The sequence below is a fragment of the Microcaecilia unicolor genome, chromosome 5 (assembly GCF_901765095.1).
Source record: "Microcaecilia unicolor chromosome 5, aMicUni1.1, whole genome shotgun sequence".
NCBI classification, from domain to species: Eukaryota; Metazoa; Chordata; class Amphibia; order Gymnophiona; family Siphonopidae; genus Microcaecilia; species Microcaecilia unicolor.
This window is the reverse complement of record NC_044035.1, coordinates 218,922,798-218,944,865: the sequence shown is the minus strand read 5'-3', so window position 1 is coordinate 218,944,865 and position 22,068 is coordinate 218,922,798. Positions and strand designations below refer to the sequence as shown.

Sequence of the window (22,068 nt, the reverse complement as noted above, 5' to 3'; positions counted from 1 at the left end):
CGCCTCTGCCCCACGAGTGTTTACAAAGTGCCTCGTGGTGGTAGTGGCCTACCTACGCAAGCTGGGAGTGCACGTGTTCCCATATCTCGACGATTGGCTGGTCAAGAGCACCTCGGAGGCAGGAGCCCTCCGGTCTATGCAGTGCACTATTCATCTTCTGGAGCTGTTGGGGTTTGTGATAAATTACCCAAAGTCCCATCTCCAGCCAACACAGTCTCTGGAATTCATAGGAGCTCTGCTGAATACCCAGACAGCTCAGGCCTTCCTTACCGAAGCGAGGGCCAACAACCTCCTGTCCCTGGCTTCGCAGGCCAGAGCGTCTCAGCAGATCACAGCTCGGCAGATGTTGAGACTTCTGGGTCATATGGCCTCCACAGTTCATGTGACTCCCATGGCTCGTCTTCACATGAGATCTGCTCAATGGACCCTAGCTTCCCAGTGGTTTCAAGCCACCGGGAATCTAGAAGATGTCATCCGTCTCTCCACCAGCTGCCGCACTTCACTGCTCTGGTGGACCATCCGGACCAATTTGACCCTGGGACGTCCATTCCAAATTCCGCAGCCCACGAAAGTGCTGACGACGGATGCATCTCGCCTGGGATGGGGAGCTCATGTCGATGGGCTTCACACCCAGGGTCTGTGGTCCCTCCAGGAAAAGGATCTGCAGATCAACCTCCTGGAGCTCCGAGCGATCTGGAACGCACTGAAGGCTTTCAGAGACCGGCTGTCCTACCAAATTATTCAAATTCGGACAGACAATCAGGTTGCAATGTATTACACCAACAAGCAGGGGGGCACCGGATCTCGCCCCTTGTTTCAGGAAGCCGTCGGCATGTGGCGGTGGGCTTGCCAGTTCGGCATGCTCCTCCAAGCCACATACCTGGCAGGTGTAAACAACAGTCTGGCCGACAGACTGAGCAGAGTCATGCAACCGCACGAGTGGTCGCTTCATTCCAGAGTGGTACGCAAGATCTTCCGAGAGTGGGGCACCCCCTCGGTGGACCTTTTCGCCTCTCAGACCAACCATAAGCTGCCTCTGTTCTGTTCCAGACTACAGGCCCACGGCAGACTGGCGTCGGATGCCTTTCTCCTCCATTGGGGGACCGGCCTCCTGTATGCTTATCCTCCCATACCTTTGGTGGGGAAGACCTTACTGAAGCTCAAGCAAGACCACGGCACCATGATTCTGATAGCGCCCTTTTGGCCCCGTCAGATCTGGTTCCCTCTTCTTCTGGAGTTGTCCTCAGAAGAACCGTGGAGATTGGAGTGTTTTCCGACTCTCATCTCGCAGAACGATGGAGCGTTGCTGCACCCCAACCTTCAGTCCCTGGCTCTCACGGCCTGGATGTTGAGGGCGTAGACTTCACTGCGTTGGGTCTGTCTGAGGGTGTCTCCCGTGTCTTGCTTGCCTCTAGGAAGGATTCCACTAAAAAGAGTTACTTTTTCAAGTGGAGGAGGTTTGTCGTTTGGTGTGAGAGCAAGGCCCTAGAACCTCGTTCTTGCCCTGCACAGAACCTGCTTGAATACCTTTTGCACTTATCGGAGTCTGGCCTCAAGACCAACTCAGTAAGGAATCACCTTAGTGCGATTAGTGCTTACCATTATCGTGTGGAAGGTAAAGCCATCTCTGGAGAGCCTTTAGTCGTTCGATTCATGAGAGGCTTGCTTTTGTCAAAGCCCCCTATCAAGCCTCCTGCAGTGTCATGGGATCTCAATGTCGTCCTCACCCAGCTGATGAAACCTCCTTTTGAGCCACTGAATACCTGCCATCTGAAGTACTTGACCTGGAAGGTCATTTTATTGGTGGCAGTTACTTCAGCTCGTAGGGTCAGTGAGCTTCAAGCCCTAGTAGCTCATGCTCCATATACCAAATTTCATCACAACAGAGTAGTACTCCGCACTCACCCAAAGTTCCTGCCGAAGGTGGTGTCGGAGTTCCATCTTAACCAGTCAATTGTCTTGCCAACATTCTTCCCCAGGCCGCATACCCGCCCTGCTGAACGTCAGTTGCACACATTGGACTGCAAGAGAGCATTGGCCTTCTACTTGGAGCGGACACAGCCCCACAGACAGTCCGCCCAATTGTTTGTTTCTTTCGACCCTAACAGGCTAGGGGTCGCTGTCGGGAAACGCACCATCTCCAATTGGCTAGCAGATTGCATTTCCTTCACTTACGCCCAGGCTGGGCTGGCTCTTGAGGGTCATGTCACGGCTCATAGTGTTAGAGCCATGGCAGCGTCAGTGGCCCACTTGAAGTCAGCCACTATTGAAGAGATTTGCAAGGCTGCGACGTGGTCATCTGTCCACACATTCACATCACATTACTGCCTCCAGCAGGATACCCGACGCGACAGTCGGTTCGGGCAGTCGGTGCTGCAGAATCTGTTTGGGGTGTAAATCCAACTCCACCCTCCAGGACCCGAATTTATTCTGGTCAGGCTGCACTCTCAATTAGTTGTTCTTCGTAGGTCAATTTTCTGTTGTACCCTCGCCGTTGCGAGGTTCAATTGACCTGGGTTCTTGTTTTGAGTGAGCCTGAGAGCTAGGGATACCCCAGTCGTGAGAACAAGCAGCCTGCTTGTCCTCGGAGAAAGTGAATGATACATACCTGTAGCAGGTGTTCTCCGAGGACAGCAGGCTGATTGTTCTCACCTACCCTCCCTCCCTCCCCTTTGGAGTTGCGTTTTCATCTTTTGCTTGTCATTCAACTGGCGGGAACGGTCGCGCACGGGCGGGAAGGCGGCCGCGCATGCGCGGTGGGCGTGCCCTGCGTGCGGACCGCCCGCGAAGCTTCTTCCGGTTGGTGGGGGCTGCCGCGGACGTCACCCAGTCGTGAGAACAATCAGCCTGCTGTCCTCAGAGAACACCTGCTACAGGTATGTATCATTCACTGTAATGTAACACAATGGGGCTCCTTTTCAAAACAGAAAAACATCCAGAAAGCGGCACAAAGCAGCAGATGGACATTTTTTTTTGCCAAAACATCCAAATCGCTATTTTTGAAACCAATTTTTAAGATGTTTTTCTATGCAGCTTGTATGCAGTGCAAATCACAGTGAGGCATGTTGGGAGTGCGACTTGGGTGTTCCCAAAACTTGGACGTTTTTCTGCCATAATGGAACAAAACAAAAATGGCCAGGGGTAAAAGTTGGACATTTTGTTCTAGACATGTTTCTGTCATGACTACTCCCCCCCTCCTTTTACAAATCCGTGCAGTAATGCTGACACAGCCCATTCAGTAGTGCAGCTTTGAAAAAAAAAGGGGGGGGGGGAGATAAGTCACAAAAAGGTTCCCTAAATGACCACTGGATGGATTAAGGCATGACCCCCACTTTACTCCCCTAGTGGTCACTGACTCCTCCCACAAACCCCCCAAAAGATGTGAAAGAAACAGTACATACTGTTATGTATGATAGCTTCAGATGTTATGGGTAGATCTATTAGAACCACAGGCAGGTCCTTGCAGTAGCCTAGTGATCAATTCAGTACATATAAAGAAGCCCATAGCCCATTCTGTTACACGTGTAGTGGGAAGTGTGAGCTCTCCAAAACCCACCAAAAACCTACTGTAACCACATGTAGGTGACACCTGCAGCCATAAGGGCTATTGTAGCATACAGTTGGGTACAGCAGATTTTTGGTGGCTTTTGGAGGGCTCACCATACAATACAAGGGGGGTAATAGCATGATGGGTACCTGGGAGCTTTTATGTGAAGTCCACTGCGGTGCCCCCAATGGTGCCTCACTGTTCTGCTAGGGTGTTTGTGGCCAGTCTACTAAGAATGCTAGCCCCCCATACATCCAAATGGTTTGTTTTCGTGCGTTTTTCCTTGGGTTTTTATTTTTTCCCCGAAAATAGTCCCAAAAAATAGATGCACTGAGTACAAAAACATCTAGCAAATGGCCATTTTCAAAATAAAAAAATGAGATCTTTCTGTGGTTCAAAAATTGCTATGTTCGCCACTTCATTTTTGGAAATTTTCAGCAAAACGTCTAAAATCGGATTTAGATGTCATATCAAAAATGCCCCTCAAAATATCCCTATTTGCAGACGATATCATTTTATCTTTATTGCACCCCATGTCTCTTTGCCAGTGGTTCTGCAGGAGATGAAATCTTATGGGCTAGTTTTCTGGCTTTAAAGCTAATATTCCAAGTGGGTAGATAATCGGATAAAATATCTTGGAGTTAAGATTACAGCTAATTATTTAGATCTCTGTAAGGCTAATTTGTAGTCCACTGATCACTATCATTCAAAGAGATCTCAGAGAATGGAATAGGGGCTCATATTCCTGACTAGGTTGTATATCAATAATCAAGATGAATGTCCTACCTCAGTTGCTATACTTATTTCAGGCTTTGCCTATGCTGGTTCCTTTCAGTACATTTGCCCAATGGCAAAAATTGATCAATCAGTTTATTTGAGGGAGGGAGCATAGGCCACAAATTTCTGATTCTATTCTCACTAAACCTTGAGTGAATTCCTTCAAAAAGGCAGTAAATAAATTTTAATAAATAAAATAAATAAATTAGGAACTGGGGGGCTTGAGAGTCCCCGACTTGAAAAGATACAGTTTGTGACTCTCCCAAAACCTATACTAGTGTTGAGCAATTTTATTTAAAACAAATTTGGTTGGAGGGGGTACCATGGGACTCTTGAAATTCTTCATGGGTGTTGCCCTGGTTAACCCATTTACTAGGCATATTATGAGGTGTGGCAGAGTGATGGTCATCTAGGTGTCTGCCACTGGCTGTGCTCTTGGGAGGAGATCATCTGATCTTCAATGCACGGTTTGTGTCTTGGTCAAGAGCTGGGTTGCAGTTAGTGCATTAGATGTATTTGTGTGGGGAGTGGGGGGGCATTCAAAACCTTGTCAGATTTACAGCAGGAGTTTAACTTGGGGCAGAATACATTTTATAAATACTTGCAACTCCGACATTGTTTATATAATGTGGAAACAAAAAGAGATGTCACTCTACAATGTATCCAATAGAATTATGGGTTTTGAGACCCTTGACTTGGGAATTCATTTCTCAACTGAGTAAGATTGTAAGCCAATATGGGTTTAAAATATTTGTTAAAAGAAGAAAAAGACTTGAAGCAAACTTTTACGGACAAACGATGGGAGGAGATGTTCTATGGGTTAATAAATCTTCCATTTCAGTTAGGTTGAAGGAAAACTACTACTAATAATCATTTCTATAGCACTGTATACATTATATGCAGGTACATTCTCTGTCCCTAGTGGGCTCATAATGTAGGGTTTTCTTTGTTTCTTTCAGGGGCAATGGAGGGTTAAGTGACTTGCTTAGGATCTCAAGGAGCTGCAGTGGGAATTGAACCCAATTCCCTAGGATCTCATTCTGCTGCAGTAACCATTAGGCTACTCCTCCACTGCAGCTCAAAACTATTAATGCGATTCTATCTTACACCAAATAGGCTGGCTATATTTTCTTCTAAGTGTGATTCTTCTGCTGGAGGGGATGTGGCATAGTAGGGACATGTCTGCACTTGTGGTGGCAATGCCCGGTTATACACATTTTTTGGATGGCAATACAAGCAATTCTACCTTCAATATTTAGTGAGGCACACCAGTTTGCTGCTGAAATGTGCTTCTTAAATGTGAAACCTTCACAGATGGATCAGCAGTTATGGTATCGCTTTGGGGCTGCTCACCTGTGGCAAAAGGCGGGGTATAAATGATCTGAAATAAATTACATAGAGCTGCCATTTCTGCAAAGTGGACTATGAATACTCCTCTATCCATGACTAGATGGGACCAGAGACTTCCTATATAATAAAAAAGCACCTCCAACGTTCTGAAGCTGACTCCGTAAAGTGAAGCTTTGAAGGGTTCGTGCTCCTGCTGTATCCATCTCCTGAATTGACATCACGTACTTCCGTGTTAATCACAAACAGCAAAGACCAATCACTGGAAGGGAACGCTGCAGAGTTCCCAGGCAATGGAACGCGACGTCACACGCATGAGGGTGTTGTCCCTCCCTTCCAGTTCCAGGCCCCCTCCCTCCAAATTTTAAGTCATCTTCACTTACCAAGTTGGGGTTACGGTGGCTGTCAGCAGCGGTAAAAGGCGTGCAGGCTCGGCCCTTCTCTCTCTCTCAGCTCTGGTCCTGCCCTCATTTCCTCTTTCCGCAAGGGCGGGACCAGAGCTGAGAGAGAGAGAGAAGGGCCGAGCCTGCACAGCTTTTACCGCTGCTGCTGGCCGCCGTAAACCCGACTTGGTAAGTGAAGATGACTTCTAAAATTCTGAGGGAGGGGTGCTGGAACTGGAAGGGAAGGAGGAAGGGAGGGACGACGACCCTGGAACTCGGAGGGAGGGAGGGAGGGAACCTGAAACTCGGTCCCCTGGAACTCGGAGGGAGGGAGGAGCCTGAAACTCGGAGAGAGGGAGGGAGGGAACCTGAAACTCGGTCCCCTGGAACTCGGAGGGAGGGAGGGGATGACCCTGGAACTCGGACGGAGGGAGGGGGAGGATGACCCTGGAGCTCAGAGGGAGGGGGGGGCGACCCTAGAACTCGGAGGGAGGGGACGACGACCCTGGCACTCGGAGGGAGGGAGGACCCTGGAACTGGGAAGAAGGGAGGGGGGGGCCCATGGCACACACTCTCATTCTCACACACACCCTCTCTCTGTCACAGACACACTCACACCCAGTCTCACTCTCTCTCTGTCACATACTCGCACATTCACTGTCTCTCACACAGTCACTCTCACACACACGTTCTCAAACATACATACTCTGAGGAAAACCTTGCTAGCGCCCGTTTCATTTGTTTCAGAAACGGGCCTTTTTTACTAGTAGATATATAATATTCATGGAGAAACTCACAGTTTCAGTTCATAATAGCAGGAATCCTTTTGAACATTGTTGGGAATTATTGAAGACATATTTAGATGTGGATATTAGTGGGATGGGGGGTAGGGGAGGAGGGGGGTAAGTGTTGTGGGGATTCATGATATCTTATTCTTGAATTGGGCTTTCAATTTTTCAGTATAATATGGATGGTTCAGTATTGTATCTGGACCAAATAGAGGCGTAATTTACTTTCTTTGTTTATGTATACAACATTAATAAACACTCAAGTTAGAAAATATTAATATTATAGATGAATACAATCCATCATTAGGGAAGGATTGGATAAGTGCTGCTCAGTTCAGTTGAAATCAGAACAGAATCCCATTGAGTTGATCCTTATGCTGGTAGCATTTATGCTGTTTCTACATGGTAACCTAGCAGAATGTGAAAAATACAATATCTGTAGTCAAGATAAACAGAGAAAATTTCATTTTCATCCATATCTGTTCATCCATTCTTCTGTTTTCCTTTCCCCTACCAGTATTCCTATTGTTTATATGTTCCGGTTTGATGTAGTATCGGAGCAGCTGATACATATACAAACAATCTCACTGGAGCACAGAGGCTGGGACATCGCATTTGATACTTCATTGGGACTCTGGGTATTGCAGGAGGACAAAGACAAAATAATTATACTATACAGATTTGTGGAAGGACACTGGCAGGTAAGAAGCAAGATCCAGCTATTTGTGTTATATTTTATTTGGATGTTGTAATGCAACCTCTGTTTCAACAGAACTATTAATCTAGTGATAACTTGTCCATCTTAAAAATTTGTGTCTCTGAATGGGTTGATTTTGCTTGTAACATTACAAAAATTAATCTCATGTGGATTGGGAATGTTGAAAAAGATCTTCCTTAAATTGATAGTACTCTTATGAATGCTTGCATTGTGCCAATTAAGGCTTCCTACTGGAGCTCATAAGATATAACACTGTAATATACACACACACTGTTATTAAAAAAGAGACCTGGGGAAAACTGGCGGCTAGACTTCACTACTACTACTAATCATTTCTATAGCACTAGTAGACATACGCAGCGCTGTACACATTATATGCAGGTACTTTCTCTGTCTCTAGAGGGCTCACAATCTAAGTTTTCATACCTGGGGCAATGGGGAGGATTAAGTGACTTGCCCAAGATCACAAAGAGCTGCAGTGGGAATCAAATCCAGGTTGCCAGGATCAAAGCCTGCTGAACTAACCACTAGGCTTCTCCTCCATTCCAACTCTTAGAAACCCAACAAGCTGTCTTTGAAATAAAAGGTAGCAATCTTCTAGATAAGTGAGTGGGGATATTGAAGTGGGGTGGGAGGGAGAGAAGTCTCTTTAAAACCAGGAGAACAAACAGAGCCAGGGCTACCTGAGAGCAGAAACAAAACCAATGTTGCCATTTTTACAAGTCAAGGTAAGGCAAACCTGTTTTCGTTTGAGTATCATTTGTGTGAAAGAACTCTACCTATGGTACTAATTTGGTTAATGATAACTAATTTTGGGTTAATCCTTATCACTATTCTTCTTTATATTTGTACCAATTACTTACAAAGAATAGATTGTATATGTTTATAATACATTTTAAAAATCTATTCTACTACATAACCTTATAAAATAGGTCTCTTATACACATCTGCAAAATTTCTGGATCAATTGAGTAACTATTCATTTTCCATTTTTCATTCTCTATGTGGCTTTGCTGTTTAATCCAACCATTTACCTACTAAGCTGTTTATAGCTGTTTGGAAGACGTAATAGTGAATAAGATTGAAAATCTGTACCTCTAAATGTAGGGTTGTGTCGTTAAAAAGGAAAAGAAGATTAGAAGAGTTGGTATTGTAGTAATGGACATCTGATTGTTATAACATCATGGACTAAGGACAATTACATCATAGAAACTCACGGTTATTGGAGTGAATTAAAAGGACTTTGAAGGACACAGCAGTTGTTAATACAGGGATTTGGAAAGTTCCCTTTGGGGAGGGGACAGTTGAGTAAGAAGATTTGGTCAATTAAGTGGCTTAGTAGGTAAATGGTTGGATTAAACAGCAAAGCCACATAGAGAATGGCAAATGAATAGTTAATTGATCCAGAAATGTTGCAGATGTGTATAAGAGACCTATAAGTTATGTAGTAGTATTTTGTATATGTTTATAATAAAATAAAAAAAAAATCTGTTCTTTGTAAGTAATTGGTACTAATTTGGTTAAGTCAAGGAAAGAGAGTTCAAACTATTAGCTATGATGGAGGCGGTAGATGGGCTGGTTTGACAGAGAATCAAGCCCAGTATAAAAGATGATAAATGTCAGTAACTGAGGTAACACTGACAGCATCCTTGACAGGAGGCAGATTGGCTTTAGAACATAAGAATTAGCTATACTGGGTCAGACCAATGGTTCATCTGGCCCAGTATCCTGTTTCCAACAATAGCCAATTCATGTCCATTAACTACTGCTTTTGATTTGGTAGATCACTCCCTTCTGCTTGTTAAACTTTGCAGACATCGGTCTCTCTGGCACTGTACTTTATTGGCTCACTGCTTACTTGACTGAACGTACCTTCTCTATTACTCTTCCTTCTGCTATCGCTGCAGTTCATGCATGGAGTGTGCCACAGAGCTCTTTTCTTGTACCACTTTTATTTTTCCTTAGTCCTCTTACAACTGTTGTTCAGGATCAAGCAATTTCTGCCTGTTATTAAGCAATGTTTTTCTTTTTGCTCCTCTCCACCCTACTGCTCTTGACTCATCACATCTTCAAACATGCTTAGATTCCACAGCCTTTCAAGGTATCCACAATGAATCTGCATGAGATTAATTTGCATGTACTGCCTCCATTGTATGTAAATCTTAGGCAGATTGATTGTGGATATATTTGGAAACCAGACCTTGTTCTTGTGTCCCGAGGACTGGGTTGAGAACTCCTGGATTACTAGCAGGCAACTTAATCCATATATTGTTCTTTGCTTCTCCAGTAATACTTGGATTTTTTATTGACTAATCTCTTTCTTTCAAATCGTATGTATCATGTATTGTTACATTTTCTCTTTTGGGCATTGCATCAATTCAGATTGGTTTGGTTCTTTCTTGACAAACCAGCTCTGATATTGCTTCTGCATGCATACATTACCTCTAGGTTTGATTACTGTAAGATAGTTTATGCGGGACTTACTAATTCTCTTTTCAAATGGTGTCATTGTCTAAAACACTACAATCTGGATTCTGTGCCATGCAAAAATATTTGACCATGGGACTCCCTGCCAAATGGAACACCATTGGCTTCCATTTACCTCTCAGATTAAATTCAAGGTTCTAACTCTAGTCCATAAAGCAATCTACACAGGCCTACCTTTTTATTTATCTTTTCTCATTATTCCCTTTGCTTTACCAACTTCTTACATTCATCTAGTGAACTCTGGCTGTCCATATATCACCTGTATCCTTGCACATTTGGATTCTACCAGACCTAGTGCTTTCTGTTTCCTAGGTCCCACACTTTGGAATTCCATTCCATTAGCTCTTCAGTGTTTTTTTTTTTTTTTTTAATTTAATATAGGGAGGCAAGTTGAAGTCTCATCTTTTCACCAAGGTGTTTGATGGACCTTTATTGCAGAGAGACTCGGTAGTTTTTGGTTGGTCTTGTCTTTCATTTTGCTTATCACCTTTCTTGCTCATTTTTCCATTTTTTTACTGTCCTATTGAAAATGTTCCATTTCTGGCTTCCATTTTAGATTGCCAAATCCACTGTGAATCTTGCACACGCACACTGCAAAATCACTGTGCTCTTGTGAATGTGAAATCACTTGTGTTTAATATGAAGGTGAGGGGAAAACCTCATACTACTGTGGCTTGACTCGGTTAATTCAACCGGACAAAGCACACTGGTAAAAAAAAAAACCTCTCAATGTTAAACCTTCTAATTAATGTGTGAAACAAAGGAAAACACTTATCTGTGCTGCTCCGTTTCTGCTGGCAAGTCAGTCTCTCATTCAGTGAGGTCACGACGGACCCGTTTCGCACAGGCTTTTTCAAGAGCCCTCACTGTGAATAAACCATGAGAGCTGTGTTCCTATCGCCATGCTGGCTACCTCGCGATAGGAACACAGGTTTTTCCCCTCACCTTCATATTAAACACAAGTGAGTTCACATTTTCAATAGGACAGTAAAAAATGGAAAAATGAGCAAGAAAGGTGATAAGCAAAATGAAAGACAAGAACAACCAAAAACTACCGATTACTTTTTAACTGTGTGCTTTGAGCATTTTTTAGTAAAGTAATTTGTCCAGTTGAATTAACCGAGTCAAGCCACAGTAGTATGAGGTTTTTCCTCTCACTTTCATAATAAACATAAGTGATTTCACATTCACAAGAGCACAGTGATTTTGTAGTGTGCGTGTGCAAGATTCACAGTGGGTTTGGTTGTATAACAGATTACATACAAAGGTGAATCTGATTTACAGTTGTTCCATTTTAGATTGTACAGCACCTTGTTTATTTCTCAAGATAGGTGGTATAGTAAATAGAAATAAAAATGATGAGCATTGGTACTGTTAAGAGGTTTGGTAGTCCATAAAGATGTGGTTTGTTATAAATCAAATTCAACAAGTTGAGAGTTTGCCAATTTGTTTGAGGGAAGATTGCTAAGATTTTTGTGGTGTGCAGGCAGCTGAGCTCCAGTATGCTAAGTGATTTCTGGCTTCTTTTTTTTTCTGTATTTTTAACTGTTTGGTTTTGGTTTCAGATTTCTGATCTCTGTAATTACCTGTATTAGTTATTTTGAATTTGTTGCACATCTACTAAAAAAAAAAAAGATCTTTCTGCTCTGCATTCTTTTCAAGAATAGTCTTTTTGAACTGTCTCTCGCCTTCCTGCACTGCATTCTGTTGACCTAGTAAACAGTTGAAAATCTCTACTATATTTTTCCCCATTGACATTCAAAGATTTGCTTTCAGTCCAGACAAGGTCTACAGGCTCTACCCTCCTTATCCCTCAACCCACCCACACCAGGGCTGTGTTTTCTTATATTGACTTCCTAACAGCTAGATAATTACCTAATTGAAGATAATTGGCTATCTCTAACTTTTACATTTTAATATAACTGCTCTATATCAAACACAATATGCAAAATGACTATTGAATTAAGCTGCAATAAAAAAAAAGGGGCTCCCCAAAGATTCATAATGAAGACAAGTCACTACCGCCAGTTTTTTGTTTCACCTAAGGAGATCAAATATTTCCTGAAATCACATGGCAGAGATGGAGTTTCAGCAGCGACTGTGAGGAGGCTGGCGTCAAAATCCTTGTTCCAAGGAGGGAAGTGGAAGGTACTGCTGCAGAGACTTAGAGGGGCGGTAAACATAGGCCAAGGAGAATTGAGGCTTACTCAAGAAGAAACTTGACTCACAACCCAGAGAAAATTACCCAGAGTAGGGGCTCGTCAGGAGAAGATAGTTCCTCCAGCATGGAAGATTGCCCTGTCTTAGAACCGGAAGGACAAGCACGAGGAGATGGATCGGAGGCCGCAGTAGCTGTTCCCGGAGAGCTACAGACTCCATGATAATCTCACCTTATGTAGAGTGACGGCGGTTTTCAAATTAGTGACCTGTAGAGGTTGTGGTACTGTTGGGGTCACAAGCTGAATAAGATTTTTGTGGGGTAAAGTAATGAAGATAAGAGGCTGTTTTGCTGAATCCCCTTAGAACTGCTATTTAGTTGTCTTTACTTTCTGTAGTGTCTGCTAAGGTTCCTGAAGTGACGTTTTTGTTATCCTAGTAGAGAAGGGATATGAAACTTTATGCTGGCTGGAGGATGACAGGTTTTGTCAGGTTAACTAGAGAACCTGATGTGGTGTTATGTTGGGATGGGGAAGGGAGGGGTTTGATCGGTAAGAGGAGGGAGGATGATATAAAGTGCATGGATATGGATAACTGAGGGTAAAGAGAGCATGGCATCAGTATGAGACAGATGGGTGAGTGGGAAAATTATAGTGACTGTAAAATGGAGCATATTACATGCAGTGACTGATCTCTTTTAATGCCTGTGGGTCAAATAAAGTTTGTTTCTTTGGAATGTCAGGGGGTTAAATAGTGCAATCTGACCATGCTCTGCTGTTAGGTTCCTGGCAAAGGACAGGGGTTAAGGTTTCTAAGTATGCTTGGAGGGCTAATGTACAGCTATTAGCACAATTGGACATTCAGCATTGGTTACAGTCAGAGAGGGTCCAATATCTTTCTTTGAATGATACTGCAGAGGTCTCCCCTAACTCAGTGTGAGAGGTGAGGAAAGCTTACATGAGAGGGCTACTTATTCAAAAGGGAGCGACTGAAAAAAGAGAGGGAACAGCGTAAAGAGACCCTGTTTAGCTGAAATTGTCTCATTTCAGGCCGTTCACATGTGTACTGGGAATCCAGTAGTTCTGGGTAAGCTGACTAAAACAACAACAACTAGACTTGATACACACCACATGGAGTATTTGTTGGCGAGGGCAAAATGTCAGTACTTAGAACATAACAACAAATCAGGTAAACCTTTAGCTTGGCAGCTTAAAAAACGAAGCGAATCCAGGTGGGTCCATTCTTTAAAAAATTCAGAGGGCAGTGGTATCTTTTCCAACCAAGCCATAGCAGCTGAATTTAAAAAATTTTATGAACGATTATATACTTCTGAAAGTACTGCTTCAGAGTCAGATATGCATAGCTACCTTGACAGGTTATCTCTTCTTCAACACCCAGAAATGGATCAGTTGTGGCTAAATAAAGATATTGCCAGGGAGGAAGTGGAGGCAGCTATTAAGAGCTTAAAGCCGGCTAAAGCAGCAGGAGACAGTGGTTTTCTAGCAGAATATTATAAACCATTGGCCCCAGTTTTGGCCCCATTTCTAGCCAACTCAATTAAAGAGGGAATTCTGCTTCCTAATAGTATGTATAAAGCCAAGGTAGTAGTATTGCCTAAACCAGGGAAGGATGCCACGCTGTGTGCCAGGTGCCTTTTGAATACTGACATGAACATTTTTGATAAGATTTTAGCAGCGCGGTTGGACATATATCTGGCCAAATTGGTGCACTTTGATCAAACTGGGTTCATACATAGGAGATTGAGTGACCTCCGCACACTGTCCCCCAACAATCTAATAGCCCAGATCCAGCGAGATAAACTTCAAGCTATGTGTGTAGCAATCGATGCTGAAAAAGCTTTTGACAGGGTTGAGTGGGAATTTTTGTTTTTAGTAATTCAGAAGATGGGATTAGGAGGGCAAAACGGACTGTGGGTTAGATCCTTATGTGTTGCCCCCTCAAGTCGAATTATGGTTAATGGGGAAGAATTGGAGTCCTTTTTGCTGGGGAAGGCGCCAGGGCTGCCAGATGTTCCCACTTTTGTTTGCCTTAGCAATAGAGCCGCTGGCACAAGGAATTCAGCTTAACTCTAAGATTGAGCCAATTCGGGCAGGGCAGCAAGAACATAAAGTACTGCTTTATGCTGATGGTATTTTGCTTTTTGTTAAAAACTCTAGGACCTCGCTGGCCCCCTTGTTAACTGAATTAGAGGAGTACACTGCCTATTTGGAGTAGAAAATCAACAAAGACAAAACAGAGACCTTATTATTATTTCTAAAGCTGATAGTTACCTCCCATTTCAAATTAATACAAAAGGCTTTCACTATTTAGGAGTTAAGCTTTTGGGGAAGGTTCAAGATCTTTTTCAACTTAACTACTTACCATCTTATGCTGTCCTGAATGGATAGGATAGCAGTTATTAAAATGATGATCGTACCTAGATTTTTATTTTTATTCTCCTAGCCTCCCTTGTTGTTGCTTAGAGTTTTATTTCAGAAATGGGAAATGTTTGGGGTGGTAAGAGGTCCAAAATTAGCATAGCCAGATTGACTCGTACAAGGGAGGCTGGAGGGTTAAGCTTCCCAAATCTATGGCTCTACTATAAAGCTACAGGTCTAAAGGATCAGGACTGCCTAGCAGCAAGTGCTGGGTCGCCCTTGAACGGTACCTTAAGGCCCCCTATTCCATTCACAAATATGTGTGGAGGAGACAGTATGGGGAGTTAGGGGGGAGGTTCATGGGGCAAAGTTTGTACCCCGTGAATTAGGGGGGGTCTGAGTTGTTTTTGGATATCTTTTGAATAACATGTATTTTCACTGAATTTGATTTATCACACGTCACTTAATTTAGTGATTTATTCGCACTTTAATTTAGAGCCTTACTTAGAGTATTACATGATGTATAGAGCTCTTTAGTGAGCCGCTTTGGCAGCTAGACTCACTGAAATCTGTGCTTGGCTGCGGTGACAGTCTATACTGAACTCTCTCTTTGGCTTTTTACTACAAGGTATTGTTATTTGATGTGCGTGTGTGTTTTTCGATATCTATTATTTTTATGGAATTGACTTTTTTTGGTGCTACAAAAATTAGAAGCAGGGTGAAATACTCGGCAGGTAAGATTTAATGTGAAGAAAAGTAGAGTGATGCATTTGGAGTACCAAAATCCAAATGAGTTCTATGCAGTAGGAGGTGAGATACTAGGACAGGAACCTTAGGGTGATAGTGACTGAGGAACGCAAAGTTTAATGTTTAATATTTAATAGGTACTTGATATACCGCCTTTCCTAAGAAGGTCAAAGCGGTTTCCAAAATTACAATAAAAATATACAATAAGAAAAGAACTCCATTATATAACAGGAAAGACACATTCATCAAGAATCCTAATCCTACTACAAACCAGTGGCGTAGCCAGAAGTCAATTTTTGGGTGGGCCAACAGGTTGGATGGGTGGGCACTAGACAGTGGTTTGCTGGTAAATGTTTAACAACAGGCTCTCTCCCCGGTCCACCTCTGTGCCCCCCCCCCTCAAAATTGCAGAGCTGGCTATAGCCGGGGAGAGAGCCTGGGGTGGGAGGGAGGCAATGCATTACTCTCTCCAGGAAAAAAAAAAATTAAATGATCCAAGGTTCCAATCTAATTCATGTTTAATGTGGGATAATATGCCATAAATAAGTAAATAAATAAATATAAACTTTTAATGTTGAGCACCTGATTCTCAAAGTGGACATATTCCAAACACTATAATGAAAATAAAATGATTTTTTTTTCTACCTTTGTTGTCTGGTGACTTTGTTTTTCTGATCATGCTGGCCCAGTATCTGATTCTGCTGCTATCTGTCCTCTTAACTCCGTTTCCAGAGCTTCCTTTCCATTTATTTCTTTACTTTCCTCCTTTCTTCTTCATTTCTTGCTCTACATCCGTAAGTAAAAGCTGGGTCCTCTGCAGACTTGACTGTCCAGTGGATCCAGCTTCTGCCTATTTTCTCCATCCATGTGCTGTTTTTCTCCTCTCTTCCTTTTCCCTCATATATCCTTCCTCTCGCTTCCCTCCCCTCCATCCATGTCAGCATTTCTTCTCTCTCCCTTTCCCTCCATCCATGTGCATCTCCTTCTGTCTTCCCTTCCTTCCCCTCCATCCATGTCCAACAATTCTCTCCCTGCCCTCCCCTCCATCCACCCATGTCCAGCAACCATCCTCTCTCCACTGCCCTTCCTTCCATCCATGTCCAGCAACTCTCTTCTACCCTCTCCTCCATCCACCTATGTCCAACAACTCTCCTCTCCCCTGCCCTCCCCTCTATCCACCCATGTCCAGCAACTCCCCTGCCCTCCATTCATCTATCCATCCATATCCAGCAATTCTCCTCTCTCCCCTGCCCCCTCCATCCATCCATATCCAGAAATTCTCCTCTCTCCCCTGCCCTCCCCTCCATGTCCAGCAATTTCTCCTCTCTCCCTGGTCCTTGTCCTCCCATCCATGTCCATCGATGCTCCTCTCTCCCCTTTGACCACCTCCCTCTCATTCCCTCTCCAGCACTCCCATTCCCCCCTCTGTCTCTCCCTTACCCAGTCTCCTAAATTCCTCCCCCATCTTTCACCCCACTTCATTAGTCCCCCATTCCCCATACTCTGTACTTACCACCCCTCCCAGTCCCATCCATCTTCTGCTCCTTCCCTCAGCTCACTACCCCTCCCAGTCCCATCCTTCCCTCTGCTCACCACCCTCTGCTGAATAAAGAAGACAACGTGGATGCAGACAGCACAGCAGCTCACTGGTTTGCTTGCTGTGCTTTAAGTGAATGGCGACGGCTGCGCAGGGGAGTAGAAACAGAGATTTAAAAAAATGGCTTCCTTCTGTAGTTGCAGTGGCGAACTGGCGGGCGGCGGCACTAAAAGCATAAAGCAGCGAAGCTCTTCGATTCCGTCCTTCGCTTTCCGTTTCCTGCCCTCTCAGCGTCCCGCCTTCCTTTGATGTCATTTCCTTTCGGGCGGGCGCCAGGCCCACCCGTAGCTACGCCCCTGCTACAAACAAACAAAAGTTTCAACTAGGGAAGCCAACCCTACACCATCTTACAGAATACAACAACTGCTCAACCCGAAGAATCATTAAAGGCTAGATTTAAAAAATGAGTTTTAAGGAGAGTTTTAAAACAGGGAAATGAACGTTGAGCCCTTTATGTCTAAGCATAGATTATTCCAGAGCCAAGTGCTAGAAAATAAAAGGCTGCTGTCCTGGTAGTTTCATGACATGCTGCCTTGGGCAAAAGCAAAACCAAGCGATTAGAGTCCGAAGATCGAAGCATTCGGTTAGGGATATATGGAATAATGGCTGATGATAAGTAAGGGGATCTAGCTGCTTGCAAAATCTTGTAAATCCAATTTAAGAGACCTTGATTTTATCGATGTGGGAATAATCACATATATATCACAATTGGGAAATAATTGTGATATATATGCAAAATCTTGTAAGCATGAGGACTTTGAATTGTATCAGAAATTTTACTGGAAGCCAGTGAAGTTGTTTCAAAAAGGGGTAATATAGTCAAATCTCTTTATTTTACAAAGCAATCTGTCAGCCATATTTTATAAAGTCTGTGATCAGCAAATTCAGTTAGGGATATATGTAATAATTGCTGATGATAAGTAAGGAGGTTTAGCTGTATGTAAAATCTTGTAAGGATGAGGACTTTGGATTGTATCTGAAATTTTACTGGAAGCCAGTGAAGTTGTTTAAAAAAAGGGGTAATATGGTTGAATCTCTTTGCTTTAGGGAAAAAAAAATCTGGCAACCATATTTTGTAAAGTTTGTAATCAGCAAATTTGGAACTTAGGGAGACCATTATAAATTGAATTGCAGTAATCTAATTGTGATATAACATAGGCATGAATCAAAGCCTGTAAGGAAGTAGAATCAATACAGTGTGCAAATAAAATAAGTCGGTGGCCAAGGCCAGAAATATGCGTAGTTACATAGAGGAGGTATAACCAGTAGAAAGGAGGAGATGATTATGCTGCTGTACAAGTAGTTGATGAAACTGTGTTTAGTTGTGGAGGCCTTACTTGCCAAGGAGCAAAGCCTGTGTAGAGGACCTCAGAGGGAACAAATGAGGAGGATACCACACACCTCAACTTCATTTTGACCTCTGACACAGGCGCTTGTTGAAACATGGACTGTGTCGGGTTCTTCAATAAAATTGCTTCCTTGGCAGTTTGGCTCTGCTCATTTGTTCCGAGGACTTCTATACTGGCTTTGCTCCACGTCTGTTTGTGTTGCTATTTCCCTCCGATATGCTGGTTCTTATCTTGCCCCTAGGACATAAAGATTTGAATCTGTTCAGAGGAAAGCAACCAAAATGGTATGGGATCTCTCCATCAGTGTACATATGAAAAGAGACCTGAGTGTGTATCCCCTTGATGGTAGGGATAGTGAAGATATGATACAGACTTTTAAATACTTGAAAGATATAAATGAATAAAACTTTTCCAAAAATGAAGGGGCTATAGAACAAGAGGACAGGAAATGAAAGTGCAAGGGGCGGGGGGACTAAAAAACAACATTAGGAAAATACTTCTTCACAGAGAGAGTCTTAGATGCCTGGAGTGCTGTTCTGCAGGAGGTATTAAACATAAAAACTGTGAAGGAATTCAAAAAGGCGTTTGATATACACAGAGGATGGAATAAATGTATAGAGTATTTCCACACAAAGTAAAACAAAAATGATTCACACCGTCAAATATAGGGGTCATCTGGTTTCCTGGCCTTTGTTAGGGAGTCCTTAGATTTTCCCAGTATTTGTGCGGGAAGCCCAGTTGCAATGCATGGGGCCGGTGCCAGAAGATCAAAAACGTAGCTGTTTTGTGGAACTTCTAGGTGAAGGAGGTCATCTGGCTACCTGGCTGCTGTGAGGGAATCCTTGGAGTTTTCCCTGTGTTTATGCAGTAAGCCCGGTTGCTGTGTACCAGCCCACTGATGTCATCGGATGGGTCTGGTACTGGAAGATTAAAAGGATGCCTTTCTGTGGCATGTGGCTTCAGGTACATGCCTGAAGGAGCATGCAAGGCTTTTCTAGAGCACAAGCGGAGCCAAATAGAGGTTGAAGTTATCTAAAGAACTGTGAGTCAAAAGAAATAAAACTTTAAGGTTTATTAGCATGGGAAAACGTAAAGCAGAAGTTAAAAACAGCTGAGCAGTTATGTCAACAGAAGGTGGGTCCACTGATGAGCATGGGGCTCCTCTGAAAGGAGGGATACCTGGGACACCACTTGAGTTTGTGGGATAGGATTATCCCATCATTACCTGTCACTTTCTTGAGTTCTCCTGGGGTGGAAGTTTCCCTACATGTTTCCCCCTCCCTGTAGGGCTGTGATGCTTCTATTAATAATTAGATACCTGTGCCTATGTCTCTTTTGGCTCATTAGTTGTAAGAGACTGTGAATAGTGTATCATCTTCAGAAGTTTCCCTTCTTGACATGTGGAAAGTGGTTCAAAGGGTTTAGGAAATATTGAAGGGCTCGATTTCACAGCTTTGTGATTTTTCTCCGCATACTACCTTTAATCTGGAAACTGTCCTCCATCTTAATAAATTTAAAACTAGTTTTGGATCTCTTGAATCTTGATTTCAACATTACAAGCTGCTGGAATGACTAACTGGGATTAAGATCATCTTAGTTCTCCATAGACATCTGGAGATTTGGGAGGATTGTCTTAGAGCTACGAACGTAAGATTCTTGACTTTTCCAGTATATCATATGTTGGTTGCAAAGATACTCCCAAAGAAATATTTCACGGAAGTATTATAAATAACTCACAGAAAAGTTTTCTGATTTATTTTGGCTAAATTACCCTTCTCTCTTGAAGGAAATTAGTAAGGATTTGGAGAGGTGGGGGTCCATCGATCTTTCCTGGTTTGGTCGGATTGCCACCATAAAGATGAATGTTATGCCCCGATTGTTGTATCTTTTTCAGGTCTTGCCTGTACACCTGTTGCGTAAATTTCTTTTTGGTCTTTAGGATCGCCTTCTCCGCTTTATCTGGGCTAATAAAAGGGCAAGATTGCAGCGGTCTGTGTTGTATAGGGATCAGAAACAAAGGGGTTTAGGGGTTCCAAACGTGTTATGGTACTACAAGGCGGCACAAGCTTGCTCTGCCATTGAATAGTTTCATGCGAGTCCTCAGAAGAGGTGGATTGGATTGGAACAGTATTCGGTGGGTCCATGTCCCTTGCGTTCTCTAATGTGGCTTCCTAAGCGTTTTCGAGTGTTGGGGCGGGAGGTATGCTCTTCGATTCAAAACATATTTTACTATTGGGATGCTATGTTTGCCAAGCCCGACTTGATACTCTCCAAATTGACTCCAGTGATCTATAATCCTCTTTTTCTGCCTGGTCTTCATGCTGGGCCATTTAGGGCCTGGTTTAGGGCTGGCCTTGAGACCTGGGGCCATTTTTTTTGAGGATGAAGATTTTCTACCCTTTAATAGCTTAGTTGAGTCTTACGCGATATCACCCAAGGATATGTTTGCATATAGCTGAGGCATTTTTTGTCCTCAGCGGACATAAAGTCCAAAGTGTGTCGAGAGGATTCATTTCTAGAGGACGTGTGAGGACTCTAATGCCACAAAGGGTCTTATTACTTGCCTTTACTTGTACCAGCGTAAGAAAGCCAGAGGTTTGGGTGAATATAGAGCTAGTTGGAATAGAGAACTGGGCCTTAGTTTGGATGAGGAGGAGTGGACTTTGATGGAGAAAGCATTATCAAAAATTTCTATTTTTGTTCCGTTTAAGGAAAATGCGGTCAAGGTTTTTATAGGTGGTATTTGACACCTGTTCGCTTGAACCACATGTTCCCCTCAGTTTCCCCCTTATGTTGGCGGAATTGTGGACAGAGGGGCACGATGGGCCATATCTGGTGGTCCTGTGTCAAAGTCAGGGCATTTTGGAAGGCCGTTCAGTATCGCCTCCAAAGATGGATTGGTCGGCCTCTTAAATGGGCACCAGAATTTTTTCTTTTTCCTAAGAAACCTCCGGGCTTGACAACTTCACAATCTCTGCTGGTCAGATATGCAATGTTGGCGGCCAGGGTGACGTTGGCCGCGCAGTGGAGGTCTTCTTGTGTTCCCTCCTTGATAAAATGGGTCAATAAACTGTGGTATGTTTGTGAGATGGAAAGGCAATGGGCCATGTCTCATAAGACTCTGACAAAATGGGAAGCAATTTGGGAGCCCTTTGTTTCTAATTGTGCGTGATGAAGCGGACGGTGGTGGTGCGTAGGGGACCTCGTGTGTGTGTGTTTACTTTGGGGGGGGGGGGTGTTGTGTGGGGTTTTTTTTTTCTTCTTTGGATAGGTCTGGGGGAGATAGGGGGGTTTGGGATGGGGGTATTACTGTTTAAAATGTTTTTAAATAATTAGAAGTGTCTACGGGCCTTAATTGATATGGGGATGAAGGGGCATTGAATTGTGCGGTACCAGGTTGATTGTGTCCTGGTCTAATTTGTTGTTTATCATACGTTGTTTTATTTATGTGTGTTGTGAGATTCTTGCAATTTTCTATGAATTATTTATACCCATTGAATAAAGACTTCTAAAAATTAAAAAAAAAAAAAAAAACATAAGATGGGGTTGCATATGGGAATTTATCTTATATATCCAAAGTGGAAGTATCACAACTGGGAAGACTGGATAGGCCAATTTGGTCTTTATCTGATGTTATTTATTATGTAACTGTAAATAAATTTAGGTTATTTCTGAATCCATAAGAAATTTTCTTTATGCATCAGTATTTTTTTGTCTATTAGATTGTAAGCTCTTTGAGCAGGGACTGTCTTTCTTCTATGTTTGTGCAGCACTGCGTACGCCTTGTAGCGCT

General features: G+C 43.2%; 1 protein-coding gene across 3 annotated transcripts in view; it reads left to right on the top strand.

Moving 5' to 3' along the window:
- WDR4 (WD repeat domain 4) overlaps positions 1 to 22,068 on the top strand; it is a 126,904-nt gene that overhangs the window by 100,709 nt on the left and 4,127 nt on the right. For all 3 annotated transcript variants that reach the window (XM_030203787.1, XM_030203788.1, XM_030203786.1), the window contains one exon: positions 7,360 to 7,543. In XM_030203787.1, coding sequence (XP_030059647.1) covers positions 7,360 to 7,543 — 184 coding nt within the window. The remainder of the gene's footprint in view (positions 1 to 7,359; positions 7,544 to 22,068) is intronic.